We start from the raw sequence: 24,787 nt of genomic DNA, 5'->3' as shown, positions 1-24,787 counted from the left end.
ACAGTGATTAGCAATAATGATACGCATAATTCTCACAATAAAAATAATATGGTCATATAGATCATAACACAGTCTTGAAGGTAAGAAGTGGATTATCCTTCACGTTGGCTCACAATAATTAGGAACCACATCCCTTCACTCGATTGGGATGTTCGCTTTTATTCTGGACGGCAAGGTGTCACACTGTCTAGTCTCTGTTTCCCTGGGTGTCCACTAGTGGGCTCACTTCCCCTTAGGCACTTCACCCTAGGCACTAAAATTCCTCTAGTCTGGTCCTGTCTTCACAGTAATTGCACTCCTGTTAATTGCATCAGGTGCAGTAACTTTATTGTCATTAGCCTCCCTATAAATACCAGTCTTTTCCTGTTGTTTGTATTGAGTCCTTACCCTTCGTGTTATCAGTCTTCTCGTCATCCGAGATTCTCCTTCGTCTTCTCATCTTCCGAGATTCAACCTAACCTCTCGTCTTCCGAGTTCCCTTTCCTGTTCCCTTCTTTGTTTTTTGTTTGTTTATTTTGGACTGTCTGTTTTGGCTTTGACCTTGGCTTGTTCGACTACGATTTGGATTACCCTTGTACAATAAACATCTGCAATTGGATCTACTCTCTCCTGTGTCTCTCTGGTACACGAATCGTCACAAGGGGGCAGTGACTGTAACATTGAGCATATTTTGCAGTATTAAACAAGTATTAATACCGATTTCATCAGGCTCTGAAAATTCTTCAAAAAGAACACAAATAATGGCCTTCTCAGCTACCATAGTTGCAGCTCTTGCGCCATTAGAACAGTGTTCAGTGCACTACCATTTACGTTTAAAAAAATGTTTTGCACCGAGCAACCCTGAAATTGGTACGTCAGAGAAAGGAAACATTCTAAATGTGCAGTTAGGTCTGTTCAACAAATCTGAAATATTATACAATTTTTATTTGTCTCAGCATTTAACTTGACATGCAATGTACAATGCAAACAGTGAAAATAGCCTACCTAAACCTTATTAGAATAAAATGGAACATTTCTTTATGATTACAACCACATATTGCTTATGATCTAAGTGGATGGTTAAAGGTTAATGACTTCTAAGTACACTTAACAGGCCAATTTATGCAATAAAAATCTTGCCCCTGAGAATGTAAAATATCCTGCAATTCACTTTAATGAGATTGTTTTACTGTCGCTAACAAATGCACCCATCAATTTAGGTGTGTCTTTGCTGGCTCAGAGACAAAATATAAAGTCTTTTTTAATGCAATTGCTCAATAACCTTGGAATCCGAGAAGAAACACACAATGAAATCATCAACAAAAAAACAAAAAAATCACAATAAAGATTTGTTTAACAGACATCTATTCACATTCTAATTTAACAATAAAAAAACAAAGGGTTCTAAGCAGGAATGAAAGGAGATGTTTGTTTTTTGTTCAAATTTTTATTTAAGATTGGTGTCCCATTTTGAAGTCCAGTAATGATCTTCTCCATGCTTAACATCTCAAATAGCTGTGGTTTGAATTCTTGAGAATTCCATGTGGAGATGTTCAGTTTGGTTTAATGCACTATAGGACACCAAAAAGACAAAGCCTTTTTAATTTGTTTCAATAGTTTAAGGCAAAAAAAAAAAAGTAATATAAACAACTTTTATTTTAGACATGGCCACTGTCTTTTTTTATTTTTTATTTTTTTTAATCAAAACTGAAGCTGACTTACCTTAATAATTTTATTCCTTCTAGAAATGAGTGCGAATACAATTGTACATAAAACCACCACCACTCCAGCAATTGTGGGTCCTACAGGGAACCTTAGCACTTTATCTAAGGGAAAAGAAAGTTGAATATACCTTTCAAAAATGTAATATAATTTATAAAAGTAAAACAGACTACAAAACATCAAAGTTCAAATAAGGATAAAACAGGACAACAAACCTTGAACCATAACAGTAAAGGTCCTGCCCATAATTCCATAGACAGATGAATTAACTTCACATGTGTACGTTCCTTGATGTACATCACGCTTAGTTTTTGTGATTGATAACCTAGCATTAATGCCATTATTAGTTGTTATGTAACTGCCAGAGGTCAGATCCAGAACTTCACCATCCTTTTTCCAAGCCACAGTTACTGGTGGGTTGGCACGGACATCACAGGACAGAACAACATCACTTGTTTCTTCAACAAATACTTCCTTAGTGTCATTAAGGTCTGGGGGATCTGTAATATAATGGCATTCAAAGCTTAAAATAAAACAGTGCTCGACAATTCTGCTTACTATTTTATTTTGCCAACATCCAAAGTTAAAAACCAGCAATTTTTCACCAGCCACTCACATATTGCAACAGCATATTCATCACAAGAGTTTGGCTCAGTTCCATTCTAGTTTATTTTTGAGAAATGGTCCAGATTCCAATCCAAGGCCCATTTAAAGTTTCAAAGTTAGTTTAAAACACTTTCATTAATAACTAATTTAAAGCATGTTTATTGTTTAAACTGTAACACTGTTTAGGGTTTAGAGGCCCATTGTCACAATGAAGTTGTAAAAATGGATATAACCTTAACATTCCTTAACATATAACAATGTGCATTTAATGAAAATAGATTCCTTGCGGAGTTCATGCTGAAACTGCAGAACAGAAATTAAATGTATACCAATGTTTTAGTTTACTTATATTCCCCCAAGTAACATTAAACTTACACTGGACGTCAAACTCGATGGAGCTGTTTACACTTGCATCAGCCTTCAGCTGACAGATAAAGACAGCTCCATTGTCCTCTTTAGTGACAGGCTGTACGCACAGACTACTTCTGGACCGGCGGTTTTCTTCTGCCAGGTTCACCTGGACACCGTTGCGGAACCACTGCAATTCATTTTGGTTGGATGGGTCAATACCTTCATCAATAATACAAGTCAGAGTGAGAGTTTTCTCAATCTCTGTCCGAAGCAAGTTCCCGGTGGCAAGTGGACATGACTCAATGGTGACTGCTGTTTAGAAAAAATTAACTATTGAGCAATTCGTTCAGGCATAAGAAACTAAAACTGTTGCAGTACTGGTTAATACCCTGTATATGTCCTATAATAATAATCAGGTTAAATATATAATTATACTCTAAAGGTTAAAACACTCTTTCTGTTTTGATATACTAAACAACATTTGGTGAAATGTTAGAACAAGCAGTATTTGGATCTCCTTTGAAGCATGAGACTTTGAAAATGTAGTAATACATTACCTTTTACTTGACTGACAAGGCACATCAGGAACAAAGAAACACTAACAGATACTTTCATCTTTGAACATCTGCCAGATATCCTGAATAACAAAAAGATATCTAAACAAGTCTGGAAAATGTATAAGAAAGTCTTATTTATGGAATGATTTATGGAACTGAATAAATAAATTAATATCTTGCCAGAAATATTTAAGAAAATAATCTAATATATATATAATCTAATATTCCTTGCAGAATCCAAGGAAGGTGGTACCTGAGAGCATGAGAGTGAAAATGGAGAAAAAAAAACACAGCACAAAAGATCGCGGACCGTAACATATATATATATAATATATATATACAAGTTTTGGACAACATGAGGGTAAGTAAATCATTGCAAGATTTTACATTTTTCAGTGTACACTATGCTTTTAATCATTTCTGGCAGTTGCAAAGTCATTTAATAGAAAATGTGAAATCTTAAATGCGTTCTCAGAAATTCATAGCAACTTTTGAGTACTATTTACTTACCAAAGCTTTGTGCGACAGTTCTCTGGAAAATGCCAAATCCAAAGGTTGCATGAAGGCTAGAGAGGCTTGTGTCTTCACTCCAATGCTTTATATTATGTCACTTTACTGCACTTAACAGGAATTGAAATCACCTCCCCTCACGGTCACAGACCTTTTAGTGTTGTGCAAAAATAGGCTGAATGGCTGAAGTGTCATCTCTATCTCTCCAGAAGGAATTGGAAGGATGAAAAGAGAGAAATCCTATAAAGATATAATCTCACATTCATAAAACATTTGTGATAAGACAAATTGAATGTCCTATAATGGATGGCAATGCCAAAAGCATTAAATATAAATATATATAACCCAACCCAAGTGAATCATAAATTCTTTCAGTGTTTAAACTGTATGTGATATCTGTGTTGAGTGAAGGTGACACAGGGTAATGTTTTATTTTTATTTTTTTTGTACTGCAAATAATGTTACAGTAAAATAAAATTTGATAGAAATACTGTTATCTAAAAGGAACATTAGACTATTTCTGAAAATAGGCTCATTTTCAACTCCTCTACCATTTTCGAAATCCGGTTAATCCATCTCCAGGTCTGGCAGTAGCACATTTAGCTTAGCTTAGCATTGTTCATTGAATCTTATTAGACCGTAAGCATCTCACTCAAAAATTACCAGAGAGTTTCGATATATTTCTTATTTAAAACTCAACGAATTTTGCTGCCACATGGGTTCAGCAGATGCAGTGATATTATGCAGTGCCTAAAAATAGTTCCTGTATTGCTGCAACTACATAATATCACATAATATCACATAAATGCATTATATCACAGCACCTACTACACCTGTGGTATGTCAACAAAGTTCATTGGTTATTACGCCGTAGTGTATAGGTGATGAATGAGTGTATAGTTCTTAGCCATATCAGCCTAGAAAATCTCACGATGTAACTACAGAAGAATCAAGTTTTAAATAGGAAAAATATCTAAACTCTTTGGTTAAAACATGCATTAGGGTTTTTACATAATATAACGATGGGCAGGCACTGATTATTATCCACCAGGGGGCCCAGTTTGACCATTGTAAGCTAATGATGTTAATGATAAAATAAAAATTTGACTGATGTATTGCTCTCTCTCTCTCTCTCTCTCTCACACACACACACAGACACACACACACACACACACACAGACACACATAAACACACAAATAATACTAAGGTTAAGTGCACTTAGTTATTTGTATAATTTGTATATAAGTTATTATTTATCGTAATTTGAGAATGATAAAAAGAACATCTTCAAAGGAGGCAGGAACATGTGACCCTCTGTACAAAGAGTCACATCATCAGTTTGAATAATTAGTTTGTTTTATTAGTGAGTTTTAAACTTGTCAAATCAGTTTTAAATTTAACTTTATTATTTTCCCACTAATAATTTGTCTTTTTTGTCATAACATATAAAATTTTATTTATGCTTGAACAGCATCAATATGCACTATAGAATGCAGTTACTGAATCAGCGTCAAAGGTTGATGCATGAACATTCAGAGGAAAGAATTTGAGAACATGTCAAAAGAGACATTATTACACATACATAAACACATAATTGACTGTCTTTGCTTAAAAATGTGAGTGTATTCATGTCAGATCATACTATACATGTACTTTATGTATGCATTCATTCATACTGTATGTGGCAAGCATTTGTATAAGCGAAGATAAAAAAAAAATGTATTGCATGTTAGTTCATTCCTTCTATTCCCTCCCATTCCGCCTTTCAGTCTTTAGCATTTCTTACTGCATATCAGATAAGAAATGGATAACTTGCAAAGGAAAGGCTAAAGGTTGTTCTAATTTGCTACCCACAGAGATGTACATACATACTGTGCATGACTTAGAACACACAAATAAAGACTTTTGCACATTTTGTACGTTAGATCCTAACAAGTTATTATTATTATTTTTATTTTTTTATGCAGAATATTAAATGTTTCTTTACATACAATAATTACAAATTTATTTTTTCTTTATTTTTTAAAGATTCTTAAAGCAATTTTATTATTAATATTATATCTCATTACATTATGAATCTTTGTTCAGTAACAAACATGTAGCTTTAATAATATATGAACACACTTTTTTGAATAGTTACAAAGAGTCTAGTTTAGTAAATAATCAGCACAGGTTGTGTAAGACTAGGTTGACAGAGGTTAAGCATTACTGTTTTACTGAATGGGCAAGTTAATGACCAAAGGTTGCGTGTGATATGCCAACCATGACTTCTTGTGCTGGAGATCCATGGCAAGCTACCAAGAGGTTATGTGCCTGTATATTACAAATAAGGATTTTTAGGTGATCTAAGTGATTTAGTTTGCCAAACATTAAAACACATTTTATACTACACAAAAATTTTCTAACAAATATGATCCTTGTGGGATTCAAACCTTAACAGTCTAGACGTGGTTTAGCAAGTATATAATTTACTTAACTCCAAATTTACATGTTAAAGACCTCTTTATGGATCATCTTTCCCAAAGTAAAGCTTTTTCTGCTCATTATGCTGCATTAAAAAGCTGACAACTTAGAAAGCAATGCTCTAACATGGGTTCCTCAAAGGAACAGCAATCTGTTATTTACACAGGCATTCCTGATAAGATTACCGCTGCGTTTAAGAAGTATGAAAGGCTAACCTGCCCCTTACAGCCCCCAAAGAGCTGCTGTAATCGCTACAGGGAATAATAAAGAGCTTGCTTGTGACCTGCCTCTCTTGGGCTCCCTCAGTGACTGAAGGCAGTAGGTTACTTAATCAGGGTCTCAGCACTATTTGATTGTTTCTGCCTCCATGGACTGATAACAACATTTTTGGAAAAATCACTGCTGGAGAGAAGCTGTCTCATTCCTATATTGCTTTTATTATTTTTACTCTGTTATTTTATTCCCACTCTCTCTTCATTCTTTTCTCTTATTTTCTTGCACTCAACGGCTGAATGGATAAAGCTGGTATGCCTGAGGCTTGCGGGCCCCTGGCAAGCCATGAACAAATCACAGAAACAACAGCACCTAGTTCTAAACTCTTCTGCTGCAGTCGTGTGCGTCGCTGGGTTCCCCTGGCCTACAGAGAGGAGCTCAACCATGTCCTGCGCCTGTCAGGGCCCCTGGTGAGTCCTCTTTTTGTTCCATGTCTCTTCCATGTACTCCACAAGTGCTGCAACTCACATTAAACTTTAAATACAAAAGCTTTGCCAGCTAAATCTGGTTATGGGGTGATGGTTGGTTTTAACCTATGTCTGTAACTTAAGTTACTGTTGGAGTTAGTATAGTATTTTCTTTTTCTTTTTTATAATTGATGATGATGTAAATGATGGCTCCTGTTTAATAGTTGTGAAGAGTGCTTGTCTGAGAGTCAAAGTGAATTTCTGTGGTCTGTCCCTCACTTTTGGTAATTCTTGATTTTTTGTTATCCTTGTCTGTTTCAATAAATAAATAAATAAAATTAACCATAAAAAAACCTTTAAAAACATATCCCAACACATACACAGTATACTGTAAAAAATTGTGCCGTTAAATAACAGTAATTTACTGGCAGCAGGGGTGCCAGTAAAGTACTTTTAATTTACAGCTTTCAACCATTAATTTACCACTCTTATTTTCTGACAGTATTTTACCGTAAATTCTACCATGGAAATTAACTCCACTCCCACTGCTTCAAACAGTTCGAGTTTAAAAAGTAGCATTCCTATGATGATAGTACTATGAACTTCTTTCATTTGAGTCCACTGAGAAGGAATATTTCTTAATATAAAACTGCAAACACTTTATGTGTAATAGTAAAGTAACCAAATGCATGACTTTTACTCAGATCACTGCAGCTCACACATATGTGCTGAAATACTTAACACAGAGATCACCACTGTATCAGGAGAATCCACATTTACTGTCTTTATATAAAGCAACAAAAGATCAGAATTTGTGGCTCATCATTGACTGAAGCACAGGCTCTACTCTCCAGCACAATGGTGAACGACAAAACTACATTAAACTAACAGATCTCTCTTATGCAAACACACACTAATACAGTTGAGTTCAGTATTTACGCTCTTTATCAGTGTATGATTTTGCATATTTTTTTTGTATGGATGTTCACAAATATTTTAGTTAAATTAACTTTTTTTCATTTGGTAATCCTGACATTTACATTTTACAGTATATTACTGTTTTTCCTTGACTTAACGGCAACAAACTGTAGAAAAACACTTTTTTTGCTGGCAACCGTTAATTTACGGCAACAAACTGCACACTGTAAAAAAATTTGCCGTTAAATAACAGTAATTTTCTGGCAGCAGGGGTGCCAGTAAAGTACTGTTAATTTACAGCTCTTAACCATTAATTTACCGCTCCTATTTCTTAACAGTATTTTACCGTAAATTCTACCATGGAAATTAACTCCACTCCCACTGCTTCAAACAGTTCGAGTTTTTAAAACTAGCATTCCTACGATGTTAGTACTATGAACTTATTTCATTTGAGTCCACTGAGAAGGAATATTTCTTAATATAACGATGCAAACACTTAATGTGCAGTAATAAAGTAACTAAATACATGACTTTTACTCAAATCACTGTAGCTCATTGTCAGCTATAGCACACATGTATGTGCTGAAGTACTTAACACAGAGATCATCACTGTATCGGCGACTCCACATTTACTGTGTTTATATAAAGCAGCAGAAGATCAGAATTTGTGGCTCATCATTGACTGAAGCACAGGCTCTACTCTCCAGCACAATGGTGAACAACCAAACTACATTAAACTAAACGATCTCTCTTGTGCAAACACACATTAATACAGTCAAGTTCAGTATTTACTCTCATTATCAGTGTATGACTTTGCCTAATTTTTCTATGGATGTTTACAAATATTTTAGTTAAATTAACTTTTTTTTTCATTTGGTAAATCTGACGTTTACATTTTACAGTATATTACTGTTTTTCCTTGACTTAACGGCAACAAACTGTAGAAAAACACTTTTTTTGCTGGCAAACATTTATTTACGGCAAGAAACAGTAGAAAAACAGTCATTTACTGGCAGCAGGGGTGCCAGTAAATAACTGTTTTTCTACAGTTTGTTTCCTGTAAATTAATTACAGTTTATTACTGTTAAATTATGTTCAATGCTGTTTTTTCTTCATCTTAAATCTTTAACCCTTTAAACCCCACAAGAAAATCCTCAGTTTTAAATGAACACTTATAATGTGTGCACACTACAGAGTGTTAGAGTAACACCGAATCAGTGAAGTTAATGAGATAATTCGGTGATTAATTGATGATTGAGCATTAGTGATAAACACCTGCAGAATCACTGAAGCAAAGAGAAACACAAGAACTACAAATTACTTCAACCACAGCCTTAGATGAAATCAACTGAATAAAAGAATACATCAAATCTCTCAAGATCTGATTAAACAACTACTAAAACAGCTTCACCAGATTCACATTACTTACCAGACTGACTTTATTTCTGTCAGATGTCTACAGAAGAACTTATGGAGAGTTAAATAGGTTTAGGTGTTTTTTTCACTACCATGATGGAGATCAGTGTTTACTTTAGTTGGGCTCTTGAACGTGACTTTTCAACAATTAAGGTTTTTTTTTTTTTTTTTTTTTTACATGCTATAACAATGCGCCTTTGGAACCTGTTATAGCAAAACAAAAGTACACAGAAGCAAAAAAATCTGATGTTGTTTATAGATTGACAAGAACAAATACTATTATTTCTGATCTAATCCCATGTCTCTTCTCTTATTGATACTACAGCATAAGGAACACTGCTGAGCCATAAGTTATAAAAGACTGTTAAGAAAATTTCACTCATAATAAAAAAAAAAACCTTTGCTGAAATTTAGACAGAAACATCAAGAATCAGCGTATGAATCACAGCAATGGTGACAATCCATAAAATAAATGAACAGATCAGTTCTGAACATCACAACACATGCTACTAAAACTTAAAACAAATGCAAAATGATAAGCACATAAGAATTCAAGAAAATAAGTGAACAATTCAGTGGCATAATTTATTCATGCCGCAATGCATGCTGGGAGTCATGGATGAGTTTTATCCTGTGCTGGTACCCAGCATGCATTGCATCATAAACCTTTTGATTGTCACCATTGTTGAGATTAATATGCTGATTGTTGATGTCTCTCTTTCAGTGTTGTGAGGACTGCTGCCCAAAATATTTAAAGCTCAAAAATCCATATCCAGATAATCACATTACCGTTCAATCTTATAAATTTGAAGAAACAAACAAAAGAAAAGTGTTATTCACTCACATATTTCAACACCAAATTATTATTTGACTATTATAACAACAAGTCAGTCTAGTAGATCATGCCTGACAGAAACAGTCATAATCACTTGATCATCAAGATTAATATTGCTGTAATAGATGTATCATAAAGATACAAATATAGCAATGAAACAAAAGTTGAAGTACAAAAGTCAAGGGTCAGGAGCCCAACTAAAGCAAACACTGATCTCCACAATGGTGATGCTAAACGAAACTAAGATTATCATCTACACCTCTGTAATTCTCAATAAGATCTTTTGATCTCTGATCTCTGATCTGATAGAAATAAAGTCAGTCCGGTTAGTAATGAGTGAAGTTGATAAAGCTGTTTGTTGATTGTTTAAATCTTCAGTTGATTTCATCTAAAGATGTGGCTGAAGTCAGTTGTATTTCTTGTGTTTGTCTTGTTTCTTTTTTCTTCAGTGATTCTACTCATTAACAGCAGCTGTTGATCATTGTCTGAATTCACTCATTAGTTTTCATTCTCTCTGTTAGGTGGACTATATTAGTAAACTCATGTAGGGAATAGTGAATGAGGGAGTATGGTGTGATTTGAAACACAGCCGCTGAGTGTCGACTTTGAACGTTGTTAATTTACGATATATAGCAGCAGGCTACCTTCTCGAAAACGATGAATATTACCCAGAATGCACTGTTTTACTGAAAAACAGTATGTTACTGTCGAAATTTGGCCGTTTTTTTACAGCGATTTTTAACAGTGCAGAAAAACTGGCAGGGGTGCCAGTAAATAACTGTTTTTCTACAGTTTGTTTCCTGTAAATTAATTACAGTTTATTACTGTTAAATTATGTTTCATGCTGTTTTTTCTTCATCTTAAATCTTTAACCCTTTAAACCCCACAACAAAATCCTCAGTTTTAAATGAACACTTATAATGTGTGCACACTACAGAGTGTTTGAGTAACGCTGTATCAGTGAAGTTAATGAGATAATTCTGTGATTAATTGATGATTGAGCATTAGTGATGAACACCTGCTATTAACAAACAAAATTACTAAAAGAAAGAGAAACACAAGGACTACAACTGACTTGAGCCATTGCCTTAGATGAAATCAATTGAAATAAAATAATTCATCAAATCTCTAAAGATCTGATTAAACAACTCCTAAAACAGCTTCACCAGATTCAAATTACTAACCAGACTGACTTTATTTCTGTCAGATGTCTACAGAAGATATTATTGAGAGTTAAATAGGTTTAGGTGTTTTTTTTTTCACTACCATGATGGAGATCAGTGTTTACTTTAGTTGGGCTCTTGAATCTGACCTTTCAACAACTAGAGTTTTTTTTTTTTTTTTTGCATGCTATAACAATGCATCTTTGGAACTTGTTATTGCAAAAAAAGAAAAAAAGAAATGAACAGAAGAAAAAAAAGCTGGTATTGTTGTTTATAGATTGACAAGAACAAACACTATTATTTCTGCTCCAATCCCATGTCCCTTATCTTATTGAATATTGATACTGCAGCAAGATAAGAAACATTTCTGAGCCTTAAGTTATGAAAGACTGTTAAGAAAATTTTGCTCATAAAAAAAAAAAAAAAACCTTTGCTGAAATTTAGACAGAAACATCAATAATCAGCGTATGAATCACAACAATGGTGACAATCCACAAAATAAATAAACAGATAAGTTCTGAACATTACAATACATGCTACTAAACTTAAGACAAAAGCAAAATTATAAGCACACAAGAACTGAAGAAAATAAGTGAATAATTCAGCACCATAATTTATTCATGCCGCAATGCATGCTGGGAGTCATGGATGAGTTTTATCCTGTGCTGGTACCCAGCATGCATTGCATCATTAACCTTTTGATTGTCACCATTTTTGAGATTCATATGCGGATTGTTGATGTCTCTCTTTGAGTGTTGCGGTCTCTGCCCAAAATATTTAAAACTCAAACTGTCGTTAAATCCATATGTTCAGATTATCTCATTATTGTTTGTTCTCATAAAATTAAAGAAACAAAAAAATTGTGTAATTCACTCACATATTTCAAAATAAAATTAATATTTGACTATTACAGCAACACTTTAAGCAAGTCTAGTAGATAATGCCTGACAGAAACAGCCATAACCACTTGACCATTAACATTAATATTGCTGTAACAGATGTACCATAAAAACACAAATACAGCAATGAAATAAAATTTAAAATACAAAAGTTAAGGGTCAGGAGCTCAACTAAAGCAAACACTGATCTCCACAATGGTGATGCTAAACGAAACTAACATTATCATCTAAATCTCTGTAATTCTCAGTAAGATCTTTTGATCTCTGATCTCTGATCTGATAGAAATAGTCTGGTTAGTAATGAGTGAAGTTGATAAAGCTGTTTGTTGATTGTTTAAATCTTCAGTTGATTTCATCTAAGGCTGTGGCTGAAGTCAGTTGTAATTCATGTGTTTGTCTTGTTTCTTTTTTCTTCAGTGATTCTACTCGTTAACAGCAGCTGTTGATCAGTGTCTGAATTCACTCATTAGTTTTCATTCTCTCTGTCAGGTGGACTATATTAGTAAACTCATGTAAGGAATAGTGAATGAGGGTGTAGGGTGTGATTTGAAACACAGCCGCTGAGTGTCGACTTTGAATGTTGTTAATTTACGATACATCGCAGCAGGCTACCTTCTCGAAAATGATAAATATTACCCAGAATGCACCGTTTAAATGAAAAACAGTATGTTATTGTCAAAATTTGGCCATTTTTTTACAGCGATTTTTAACAGTGTATATAAATTCATTTTTGGTTTTTATTTTAAAAGTGGAATTGTTTTCCATATAAATGATATTTATGACATTTTTTGTATTTATTTCATATTAAAACTAATATTGGTTTTGATGGGCATAACCTGGAGTTCAAATAGTCTAGTGTAGGACTGGTGAATATATCTGTTTTCTTTTTTTTTTACACTCATGTTCCCTGTTGATATCTGCATTTTCATCATCCACAGCTCATCTCCAGGATCCTAAACTTTCTACTGCCATTTGTCATCACGATATTCTGTGGTCACCTAGGAAATTCTGAATTGGCTGGATATGCCTTGGCCTCTGCGGTAATTCATCCACCATATAATGTATCTGTCAGAAGAAAAAACTTTTTTGCAAAAACTATACTTTGAGAGGTACAAAAAATTGCCAATGGGGCAGTACTTTCAAATAATAGAATAGAATAACAATGAAAATGTACACTTTTGTACCTTATCTGCCCTGTAGGATTGTATATTAGTGCCGTAATTCTCCTGAAATTCAGTAAATTCAGTACAGAATTGAAGGTAATGCCCCAGTGACAGCGACAAGTACAGTTATTCTGTCAGTTTACTTTTATTTTATTTTATTTTAAAACATTACTTTCAGATATTACATCTCTCTGATAATAAAATATATTATTATATTTAAAATGTTAAAATCCATCTTACGCTAAAGACCCTCATATATTTCACTGAAAAATCTAAAGCCTCAGTATCTTATCATATTTGTTTTATTTTATTTATTCACATTCGACTAACATCACTGATGTTAACACAGGGAAAATGTGTATCAAATACCTCACAGATCCAAACGAGGTAAATAATGTTTTTATGTTGTGATTAACCTGTTAAATGTCACCCCGTCCTGTATACGGGACGCCTACGTTGACTATACTATATTACAATCAAATTTAATCTAATCTTGACAAACTATATATCGTTGGAAAGGTCTAAGACTCCCAAATATATATTATACCAATATTTTTTGTTAAAAATTATGTAGGAAAAGTAATAGATTAATTTATGACAAGAGTGCACCCTCAGAAATCTACATTACAAAAGGAGCTTTGACCTTTGTTGCCTTTTTCTCTATCACATTTTAGAAATCATCAGAAGTTATATATCACTTGAAAACATAAAATCTCAAAATTCATCCTTCAAAACCCATTTTAAAATCAGACATTGCATTACCATGTAAATGGCACATCAGAATCATGTTACAAAATGTTTTCAGACATGAAATATAAAAATTTAGGTGTGTATCATGCACATTCAAGTCTATCTTCAAAAACATGACTGACAGTTATCAGGTTAAAAGATAGTCAACACTAAACGTTAGTGAAACCCTAACAAGTCACATTTTTTTTTACAAAAGTGCTCTCATTATAACGTTAGCCTATATGACAGTAGTTATTAATGTTCAGCATTTCTGTTTTGAGCTGCGCGCACTAAAGATGACCAGTAGAGTGAGCATTTATATAGCACATTTTTAATCATTGGGATTAAACTCATAATTTCATGTAATAATTAATAATAATAATAATTCCTTACATTTATTTAGGCACTTTTCTAGGCACTCAAAGGGCTTTACATAGACAGGGGGTATCTCCTCATCCACCACCAGTGTGCAGCATCCACCTGGATGATGCGACGGCAGCCATAGTGCGCCAGAACGCCCACCACACACCAGCTTACTGGTGGAGAAGAGACAGAGTGATGAAGCCAATCAGCGGATATGGGGATTGTTAGGAGGCCATGATGGTCAGAGGCCAATGGGCGAATTTAGCCAGGATGCCGAGGCCTCTACTCTTTTCGAAAGACATCCTGGGATTTTTAATGACCACAGAGAGTCAGGACCTCGGTTTAACGTCTCATCCGAAGGACGGTGAATAGAATTCGCTTCGTTATTTATACAACATAATGTTGATATTTGGACTTTATAGGCTATCTGCAAAAAGAGCCTGAATGCAAATGAACGTGTCTGTGCGGTTCTGAATGCAAACTCCTTTTGTGGACGTGTTCTTCACGAAACAATGTGCAGAAACACGGCAGCTAAATTCTAAACATTCATGGCGTTTTATTATAATGGTGGTCTCATTATAATGGTATGGGTGTGACAGTCCTGTCATAGTTATTAATGTTCTGCTTTGTAGTTTGACCTGCTCGTGCTGTGCGCTAAGAGATATCACCGTAGTACTACAATGAAGCGCTTGACTCAATAGGCTACCAAATGCATCTTAAATGAGGTAAATAATATATTCACAATATATATACACCGGCTGAAATGTTTTGAAATCACTTGTACCCTACCTGTTAGAAAAATCAATTCTCTGCCTATGTCAGTGTGAATCTTGGTAAAGTTTAAAAGTAAAGTTTTTAGCAAATGTCTTCTGGCCAGATCCAGGCCACACAATCACTTTTCCCTCGGCACAAGTGCAGCAAAGAATGACAGCCCTGAAGTGGCGCAGAACTGGATTAAAGACTAGGGCCACACATGGGCCATAACTGGCCTGAATCTCAGCCAGTTAATCACCCTTAACTGGCCCTGAACTGGGCCAAAAGAGGTTTTATTTTTGGTTTATTATATTTAATAATATAAATAAAATAATAATAATAATGATAAATAAAAACAATAATTGACTCCTCTAACAAGTAAGAAAAAAACGTACATAGTTCTTAAGAAACTTGTTGTTCTTACTGTTATCAGTGAGTTTAAGAGATTTTAAGAGATTTTGTGTTTGTGAATAAACAATTTACAATGCAGCACAAAGAAATAAACAACACTATCAATAACATAGTCTCTCCCAGAAAAATAGAGAAACATATCCATCAATTAAAATTTTAAATCATAATTGATAAAGTGAGGAAGATAACAACCCAAGCTCTCCCAAAAATACACAGAGAGGTCAGAGAGATCAACAAAAGAGGCAATTTGTGAGTTGGTTGGATAAACATTATGAAGAATCTTAAAGTGTACATCTCTAATTTAATTAGACATGCAATATTTCTCTGGGAGTAACCACACCCTCTTCCAGTGAATACTGTCAAAAAAAATATTCCAGAAAGATTTACATCGAGGGGATGTGTAAACTGTGTAATGTAACAATAGCTTTATAAGTTTAGTATTCAATTTTTTATCAATAAGGCTAACTCCATCCAATAAAAGTTTGTGCATAATTGTTTTTCTCTCATTGAAGAAAAGATGTGTTTTAAATAAATGCACATAACTTGGAGACAAAGCTTTGATGACAGAATTGAAAGTCCTAGCAGGCAGAGGAAAATTATACAAAGTCATAAATTCCAGTATACTGCCATCAGTTTTAAATAAATTCAAAACAAAAACAATACCTCTATCATACCTCTTATCCATAAAAAATTATATTGAACCTTGAAAAAATTATTCCACAGAATTTCTTTGAGGGGAGAAAAATTGTGCACATAACACAATTTCCAAGCAAGTAAAACTTGTTGGTGAAATTTGGAGAGAGAAATTGGTAATATAGAAGGGGTGAAATTACATTTTAAAAGAAACTCTGGAGATTGTAACAAATTGGGGCAGTTGGGACATAGTACCAAACAGAACCATTATAGCAAATAATTTTTTTTTTTCTTGTATGTGAAAAAGTAAGTAATTGGCAAAGCAATCTATCTTTAGTAAGGAAAATCCCCATGTACTTGATACAGTTTTTTACAGGTATATGGTGCATCGAAGGTTGTTGAGTGTCATACAGACAGAATAGTTCACACTTTGATACATTTAAATATAAGCCTGAAGCTTCAGAAAAATAATTAATAATATTGATACACAGGGGAATTTGACTTTGGTCTTTAAGAAATATAGTTGTATCATCAGCTAGTTGAGAGATTTTAAATTATTTACCAAAAATAGAAATACCTTCTAAACTGGGATTTTTTAAAATAACAATTGATGACAATTCAACGGCTAACATAAAAAGAAATGGGCAAATGGGGCAACCTTGGCGCACTCCCCCGTCACAATTAAAGCGTTTAGTAGTTTGAAAACCAACCATAACTAAAGCGTTAATGTCATTATAAAGCATGCTCACCATGTTGATAAAAGTACATCCAAAACCAAAAAGACTAAGAGATTTAAGCAAAAATTGGTGTTCTAAGGAATCAAATGTTTTATAAAAATCCAAAAACATTATAATAGCTTCTGAATCAATATTCTCTGAATAATCAATAAGATCAAGAACTAATCTTATGTTAGAGCTAATATGCCTATTTTTCATAAATCCATTTTGTGTTTCGCCAACTATTAAGGCCAGATTTTAATCGAACTGCCAGAATTAAAGCAAGTAGTTTATAATCAACATTTAATAGTGATATAGGTCTCCAGTTTTCAATTAAAAGTGGGTCTTTATCAGTATTGGGGATCAAGGAAATAAGACCCTGCTTCATTGAGGGAGTCATCTCTCCTTTTTTAATGCAGTCTTTCAACAAACTATGCAGAGGTTGCTTTAAGATGTCCCAAAAATGTAAATAAAATTCAACAGATAAGCCATCAGTATCTGGAGATTTTCCCTTCTTCATAGATTTCAGTGCATCCTCCATTTCAACTATAGAGATACCAGAATTACAAGTTGCTTAAAGTCATCCTTAATACCTGAAATTTTATCACAAATACTCAAAAGAAACTCGTCAGAAGTGTACAGTTTTCTATAAAAAGAGTAAACCAAAGTTGAAACATTCCTGGATCTGTACATAAAACACTATTAATGTTTAAAGCAGAGAGAATATGTCTTTTTACGATTTCTTTTTTCAAGAGCAAAAAAGTAATTAATGTTTCTTTCGGCCTTCTCGATCCATTTTGCTCTAGAGTGTATTAAAGCAACCTTAGCAGTTTCTGTGTACATATTTTCAATTTGCAAATGACGTGCTCATTTTTACCACATCCTCTTAACTGGGATTTTCATTCTGCATTAACACACTTAATCTATGAATAAGTTCTAATTCTTTAATGTTTTTTTCTCTTTTGATTTGCTTACTTCTATTAAAAGCAAGGTCTCTAACTGTAAATTTAAAAAACTCCCAGCTAGAGCCAGGGTTCTCAGTATTACTAGAGTATTACTTAGAATTAGCCAGTTGAATTATACTATCATTAAAATAGGCGTCTTCCTAAAGACAACTGTTAAATTTCCAGTAACCCCTGGTTCTATTTAACTTACTGTTAAGATTCAAGATTCAAATAAATTAACATGTAGTCAGCAAACAGGGCAAACTGAGGATTGACAGTATGGATATCTTTCAAATAGCATGAGAAATGAGAAAAAGCTTTCTAGCTTTAAGTGATCCTGATTTGTTCGACCAAGTAAAGCCTCTAAAACCAGAGTTAAAGAAACGCCAAGCATCTACCACTGAAAGATTTTCACACAACCATAAAATAATATTATCATGTGAATTAGAGGTAGTTCTTTTAGGAAATCTATCACGTGCATCGTCAGGGGTTTCATTAAAATCTCCAGCTATAATCAAATAAGCATTATTAAAACGACTTTGTAGATTGAATTACCCCACTGAGTTTTCCAGAAATTGTTGTCCGATTCACAAGAATGACTGTCTTGGACAAAAATAAAATCTGCATTACTTCGTTTACAATACAGAAATAAAGCTGGGTTGAGCGTACTGCACAGACTCAAACTGAGCTTGATGATGTAGATGTCACGTGAGCAACCTGTCTGACAATTGTAAGTCTTCTGATCACTGTGCCAAGAGAAATCTGAATCACCCACCAAATCTTGCAGAGAAGGCGAGTGTGAACAGGAGCAAGTATTTTTATAACTGATCTCCCTTGACTTTATGCCTCCACGTCCCCCTGATAGCCTCATAGACAGTAAAACATTGCCTGTGAGCTTCTCCTCCTGGTTATGCCGCAATCGTTAGCCTATTTTTACAAAAACTGCTTCTATGGTAATGGAGCCTTTTATACATTTTTGTGTTTCTTTAGAAATAATTAATGGACAAATGGAGTCTTTAAACACTTCAGATGTAAAGTTATTCGCAGTCAAAGTAATGCCAAAATGAATGGGAGTCAATGGAATGCTAACAGCAGGTGGGAGTCCGCTAGCCAATGACGAGCGCCCAGGGCTGCTTCAATAAAATATGAAACCCTGCCCCCCTTGTTGAATCCAATGGCGTCGCTGTGTCCATTTATTTTACTGTCTATGGCTCAAACAAACATACAGTGACATCTGGTGGCCAACCGTGTTCAAAACACGCATTACCGGAAACACGGCATGTCGTAATCTTTGACGAAACCGGCGAAAGCCAATGAGCGTTTGATATCGTTGCAGTAAAACTTGTTGTAAAACTTCTTAATGGCAATTTTTTCAATTGTTACTATAGCTACAGAGGAAGGAGATACATATCGCTGATGAATGTGGTTTGTGATTTGGATCTGTTCCTCACACCAAGCATCACATGGAAACAGAGGATTTAAATCACGATCATTTTATTTAATGCTTGTGCATGGCAGCATACTAATAAAAATTATGTGCCCCATGGAAAAACAAATAAATATTACAAGATAATAGTTAAATGATCTCTCTCTATCTCTCTCTCTCTTCATGTAAGGATTCTAAGATTATTTGTACCAAGAATAATAATATAAAATGTAATAAAATTGTAATTAAGTGCAGTTTAATGCACTTGACTGATTTTCTTAATTTTGAAATGATAATGTTTCATTCTGTTTTGATTTGCCATTTCAAAGACTTCATTTTAACAATACTACACTTCATTAAAATGTCTGTGATTATTTAACCATTATCATGCAATATTGTATTTATCTTGTTTATCATGGGTCACATAATATGCTGCCAGATCTTAGCCTGATTTGGGCCACATATCACCTGACTGATCTGGCCCACACGCCTCCCACCAACAATCGGCCCAGATATTGTTTGCCGGATCCCCGCCGTGCCGTCATTTCCACACATGGCCCAGCTGTGGCTGAAAGGGTACATGCCATTGCAGACATTAGGCCAGCAGTGCCAGCTTGAGGCCACATTTGTGCCAAGTCTGTTTGCTATGTGGGTTCTACGTGAAATCAGACATTTGAGCGCTCATAACATCCTGCAAATATTAGACTATGACATTGGTAGTCGAATCAGGCTCCTGAATCGAAGCATCAAATATTGGACTATGACATTGGTAGTCAAATCAGGCTCCTGTGAATTGAAGCATCAAATCGTTGAGTATTTGGGGTCACCCCTAATATATATATATATATATATATATAATTTTTTGTTTGTTGGTTTGTTTTTGTTTGTTTGTTTTTGTTTTTTGGGAGACCAAGACTAATTCCTGTTTCAAGGAGTGCTTCTGAAGTTGATCCAATTGAAAATCCAATATCTGTATCTCCATGAAGGAAGCAGTGTGATATAAGGAGAGAGTGTTTGGTAATTGCACTGCTAAATCATCATTTGTCTCCCTCAGACTATTAATGTGACCACAACAGCCACAGGATGCGGTCTGGCCCTCGCATGTGACACACTAGTCTCTCAGGTAGTCTTAACTGATGCGGACTTAAACATGGTTCAAGGAATGATATGTGTTACCCTGCCAGCAGATATGCAGCAGATATGCTTAATAGCCCATTGTTTGTATAATACCCTCAAAACCTAGTTTTTAGGTGGTTGTATTTCTGACATTGGCAGGTTGTACATTGAGAGATCAAACAATTCACTTATTAATTATACTTTTTTGAGCATTTATTTATATCGCCATTAAAATCTCAACCAACATGCAAAATATCTTACTAACTTAATACTACTATTTAAATCTGCCTAAAATGCTCTCACCCCCAGGCCAAAAGAGAAATATCCACAGATAAAGTACTGTTTACAAGTGAAAATATAAATATAAAACTATTGTAAAAAAAAAAAAATATATATATATTTTGATGTAATAAAACAGCAGGGATATGGACTTTCTGGGGGAAGCAGTATTATGAATCACATACACATATTTTGACCATTTAAATTTTTATGTTAAAGTGCCTTAATGACTGGAATTGTAAATTCAATTCAATGATCCATTTGTGAGCGAATTATGTAATGCTACATAATTCACATTTGTTTTGATGAAAAAACAAGCTCATCTACTTTGATGATCTGAGGTAAAATTTCAGCAAATTTTCATTTTTGGGTGAACCAACCTTAATTTTGCACATCTAGAGTTTTTTGGCATTAAGTTAACCTATATTATGAACTAATTATCTATTGTTGATGTCCAGACATTTGGCAGTAAGAACCTTAAGTGTGTGGGGGAGATTCTCCAGAGAAGCATTCTTATCCTCTTACTCTTCTGCCTGCCATGCTGGGCCATACTCATCAATGCTGAGTCAATACTACTCACCCTGAGGCAAGAGCCAGAGGTGGCCAGGTCAGACTGATCCAGTACTAGATTATTAAATCAGAACTTTTAGTATGGTACCTATTACCATATTATGATATTACCATACAAATTATTATTATTATTAGTTTTTTCTTTAGATAGAGGATCATATTTATGTAGTGAAAGCAGTGTGTTGTGCCAGAAGAACAGAATATCACTATACGTCTTTAAATTTTGAGAGAATTAAAGCTTCTGAGAAATAGGCTACAAAGAGCTGTAGGTCTGTGGAATAAATTTATAAATGTAAATCTACATAGGTCTGCATATGACCTATAAGTTTATATAATTGAGGACTGCAGTATTAGTTGGGTAGTTTTTGCATCACTTCAGGATGCATCCAAATTAATTTCATGTTAGAAAATAAAGCACATTTAAGTACATGATTGTAATACTAAAATTACTTTTTTCTAACAAGGGATATAATGGTTTTACACACGCACACACACAAAACATTTGATTTGTGCTTTAATGCTTAAAAAAAAGTAATAGGACACCAAATTCTATCCTATTTATGGAGTGTCAATGATCCTGCTTTTTTGGGGTACCACACTGTTCATAGACTCTTATGCTCCTTTTTCAGCACTGCACAGCTGTATGTTATGGCTTTCCTCCCTGCTGTTCCTGTAAGTATAACAACATTTGTACAAAAATAACACAACTGTGGATGTACTTTCATCTCTGTGTTGGCCTTGTTATCTAGAGTATAATTTCAAATGCAATGCTCTCTTGGCAGGTCTTCTAACCAGTTCTATCAAACCTTTACAATTAATCCAGAACGTGGCAGCAAGATTAATTTTAAATGAGCCAAAAAGACTCCACGTCACACCTCTGTTTATCAATTTGCACTGGCAACCAATAGCTACTCGCATAAAATTCAAGGCATTGATGTTTGCCTACAAAACCACCACTGGCTCTGCACCCCTTTTCCTAAATTCATTACTTCAGACTTGTGTGCCCTCTAGAAGCTTTCGTTCTGCAAGTGAATATCGCTTGATTGTGCCATCCCAAAGAAGCACAAAATCACATTTACAGACTTTTCAATGAAATGTTCCCTCCTGGTGGGATGACCTTCCCAACTCAATACGAGCAGCTAAGTCCTTAGCCATCTTCAAGAATCTGCTAAAAACACATATCTTCCATTTTTATTTGACCCTCTAACTCTAGAATTCTCTATTCTATTTCTATTTTTCTATTCTGTATTTTTTTCTTTCTACTTATTATATTATAAAAATAAAAAAACCTTGCTATGTGTACTTTGTAAAGCTAACTGAGACTTGTTATAGAACTTGTATATCTTTGCTTTGCTTTCTTTATTTTTTTCTCTCTTTTTTAATTTTTTTGATTGTCCTCGCTTTGAATAAAAGCATCTGCTAAATGACTAAATGTAAATGTAATATGCATTTTGTCTACACTTGTGCTGCTCACACTTCAGGACAATTTTTTGGTCATTAACCAAAATGTTTCCTGTCGAATTCTTTATTATGTTCAAGACGTACATTTTAAACAGCCTAGCCACACATACAGTCACTGTCACAAGCTTCCCTAATGCTGACAGTACTGATGACTTTTACTGTCCATTCTTCAATTTCCTAGGCCATGTTTCTGCACCATCTGCAGGTGTCTTATCTGCAAAACCAGGTACAACCTCTCAGTAAGCACAAGATTCTGCACTGGACAAAAGACAGCAAAATATATATAAACACAAAAGATAATGTATTGTCATATTTCAGGGCATCATCCTGCCACAGCTGTACACAGCAGTTGCTGCCAATGTTTTAAATGTAGCAACAAACTACATCCTTCTTCACTCAATGAAACTGGGAGTGATGTATGTATGATTACTGCTAATTTTATCAATACTAAACAGCAGTACATGCTTTATAGATTTGTGATGACCATAAGCCAGGAAATAAATTATCTTTAGTATAAGCAGTTGCTTGTGTCTCTGCAGGGGTTCTGCTGCAGCCAACAGTGTTTCACAGATCTCCATCTGCCTCTTGCTGTTTGCTTACATACGCTGGAAAAAGCTGCATTTGAACACCTGGGGTGGTGAGGAATATATGGAGAGCTGCACACACAGAGACACTCAAGTTTGCTTTTATGTCATTATGGGGTCACTTACTCTACTTATACAATTTTTACATTAAGCCAACTATAATTATCATACACTAAGAGGGTGTTCACATTCAACATTGACAAAGTGATACATTTTTAATGGCTGTGAGTTAAAGAGACATTAACAATGCAACAATGTTAGAGGAGCTACAATGTATACAAATGAGCAGCAATTTATGCAGAGACTACAAGTGGGAGTGCAGTCAGTGATGCCTCATCTGATATATTTGAATACAATAGTAAAATAAGACCTACAGTAGCACTGATACTGGAATTGAAGCTAATTTCAGACCAAAGGCCGAGAACATTATCCAATGCAAATTATAACGATAACAATAATATATATTTTTAAACTAATTTAAAAGAACACCAGAATCCTCACCACAATGATAACAATACCGGCATAGAGAAATTATATTGTTGGAACCAATTTAATTTAATTTAATTTAATTTAATTTAATTTAATTTAATTTTTACCAGCTCAGCTGATGAATAAATATTGAAACATATGACTATTGGATCTATAACCATGCAGGATCTGAGAATGATTTTAATTATAGGTCGATTTGCCTGAGTTAACTCTTCTCCAAAGGTCGAAAGGACTCAGTTAACAGTGCCTCAGAATCAATTTTGCTTGGCAATTTTCCAGTGACAGAAAATACTTAGTTGTTTATTTGTGAGGCTGTTTTCCCAAATGTCCAAATCCCACAATGACCACTGTAAATAGGAAAACATAAAAAAAAAACATATACAGTAGATAACAAATGCAATTATTCTGCATAGCTAGTCAGTCAATGATGACAAGAGATATGTACTGTATACTGTATGAGTAGTCTTGCTGTTGCGATTAAAAGAATGTGTGTTTGCCTTTGTCGCCCTCTACAGGCTGGTCTACTGCAGCACTGCAGGAGTGGGGCTCTTACATGAAACTGGCTATTCCCAGCACTCTCATGCTCTGTTTTGAGTGGTGGGTCTATGATATTGGAGGTTTCCTTGCAGGTGTGTAGATGTGTGAAGTAGGTTTCACATATCTGTGTTCTCTTGTATTTCTTATTAACTGTAATAGTAACATATTTTAATAAATCATGCTTTTATGGCCCATGTATGATATGGGAGAATACAGAGCTCATAATCACAATTAAAAAAAGAAAGAAAGAAAGAAAAACAAACACCACCCCAGTTTTATTCAGAGACCCAACATGATCGAGTTATGCTATTTGGTGCAGTTGCTGATATTTATGACCAAAAAGTAAAATGAAATTTTTATGTAATTTAATGTAAATCAATTAGATATTTTAACTATAATCAAGTGAACCTAAGTTGTTTCAATTCATTCTGAAACAATTCTAACAATATGAAAGGTATTCTTACATTTACTTATTAAGATATGTAAGGATTACACAAAAAGACGTGTACCACA

General features: G+C 34.4%; 2 protein-coding genes across 4 annotated transcripts in view; one reads left to right on the top strand and one right to left on the bottom strand.

Annotated features, from left to right (window-relative positions):
- Positions 1-904: 904 nt before the first annotated feature.
- Positions 905-3,901, bottom strand: tmigd1 (transmembrane and immunoglobulin domain containing 1). 3 transcript variants are annotated; one of them, XM_052588218.1, is made up of 6 exons: positions 3,726-3,901; positions 3,216-3,295; positions 2,683-2,877; positions 1,917-2,201; positions 1,702-1,805; positions 905-1,550 (listed from the first exon to the last, which is right to left on the bottom strand). In XM_052588218.1, exons 2-6 carry the CDS (start codon positions 3,271-3,273, stop codon positions 1,533-1,535), a joined length of 660 nt encoding a protein of 219 aa, XP_052444178.1. In that variant the 5' UTR covers positions 3,274-3,295; positions 3,726-3,901; the 3' UTR covers positions 905-1,532. The 3 variants fall into 3 exon arrangements, with proteins under 3 accessions (XP_052444178.1, XP_052444177.1, XP_052444176.1); XM_052588217.1 differs by having other exon boundaries at positions 2,683-2,967; positions 3,726-3,900; XM_052588216.1 differs by having other exon boundaries at positions 2,683-2,970; positions 3,726-3,893.
- Positions 3,902-3,995: 94 nt separating this feature from the next.
- The window catches only part of slc47a1 (solute carrier family 47 member 1), a 34,449-nt gene continuing 13,657 nt past the window's right edge, over positions 3,996-24,787 (top strand). The window contains exons 1-9 of the mRNA XM_052588236.1: positions 3,996-6,872; positions 13,039-13,140; positions 20,293-20,361; positions 21,092-21,240; positions 21,833-21,875; positions 22,846-22,890; positions 22,983-23,080; positions 23,204-23,301; positions 24,253-24,366. Of these exons, the coding sequence (XP_052444196.1) occupies positions 6,702-6,872; positions 13,039-13,140; positions 20,293-20,361; positions 21,092-21,240; positions 21,833-21,875; positions 22,846-22,890; positions 22,983-23,080; positions 23,204-23,301; positions 24,253-24,366 (889 nt within the window). The 5' untranslated portion in view covers positions 3,996-6,701. The remainder of the gene's footprint in view (positions 6,873-13,038; positions 13,141-20,292; positions 20,362-21,091; positions 21,241-21,832; positions 21,876-22,845; positions 22,891-22,982; positions 23,081-23,203; positions 23,302-24,252; positions 24,367-24,787) is intronic.

The sequence above is a fragment of the Carassius gibelio genome, chromosome B21 (assembly GCF_023724105.1).
Source record: "Carassius gibelio isolate Cgi1373 ecotype wild population from Czech Republic chromosome B21, carGib1.2-hapl.c, whole genome shotgun sequence".
Taxonomy (NCBI): Eukaryota; Metazoa; Chordata; class Actinopteri; order Cypriniformes; family Cyprinidae; genus Carassius; species Carassius gibelio.
Note: the sequence above shows the minus strand (reverse complement) of the source record. Positions and strands in the feature narration are given on the sequence as shown.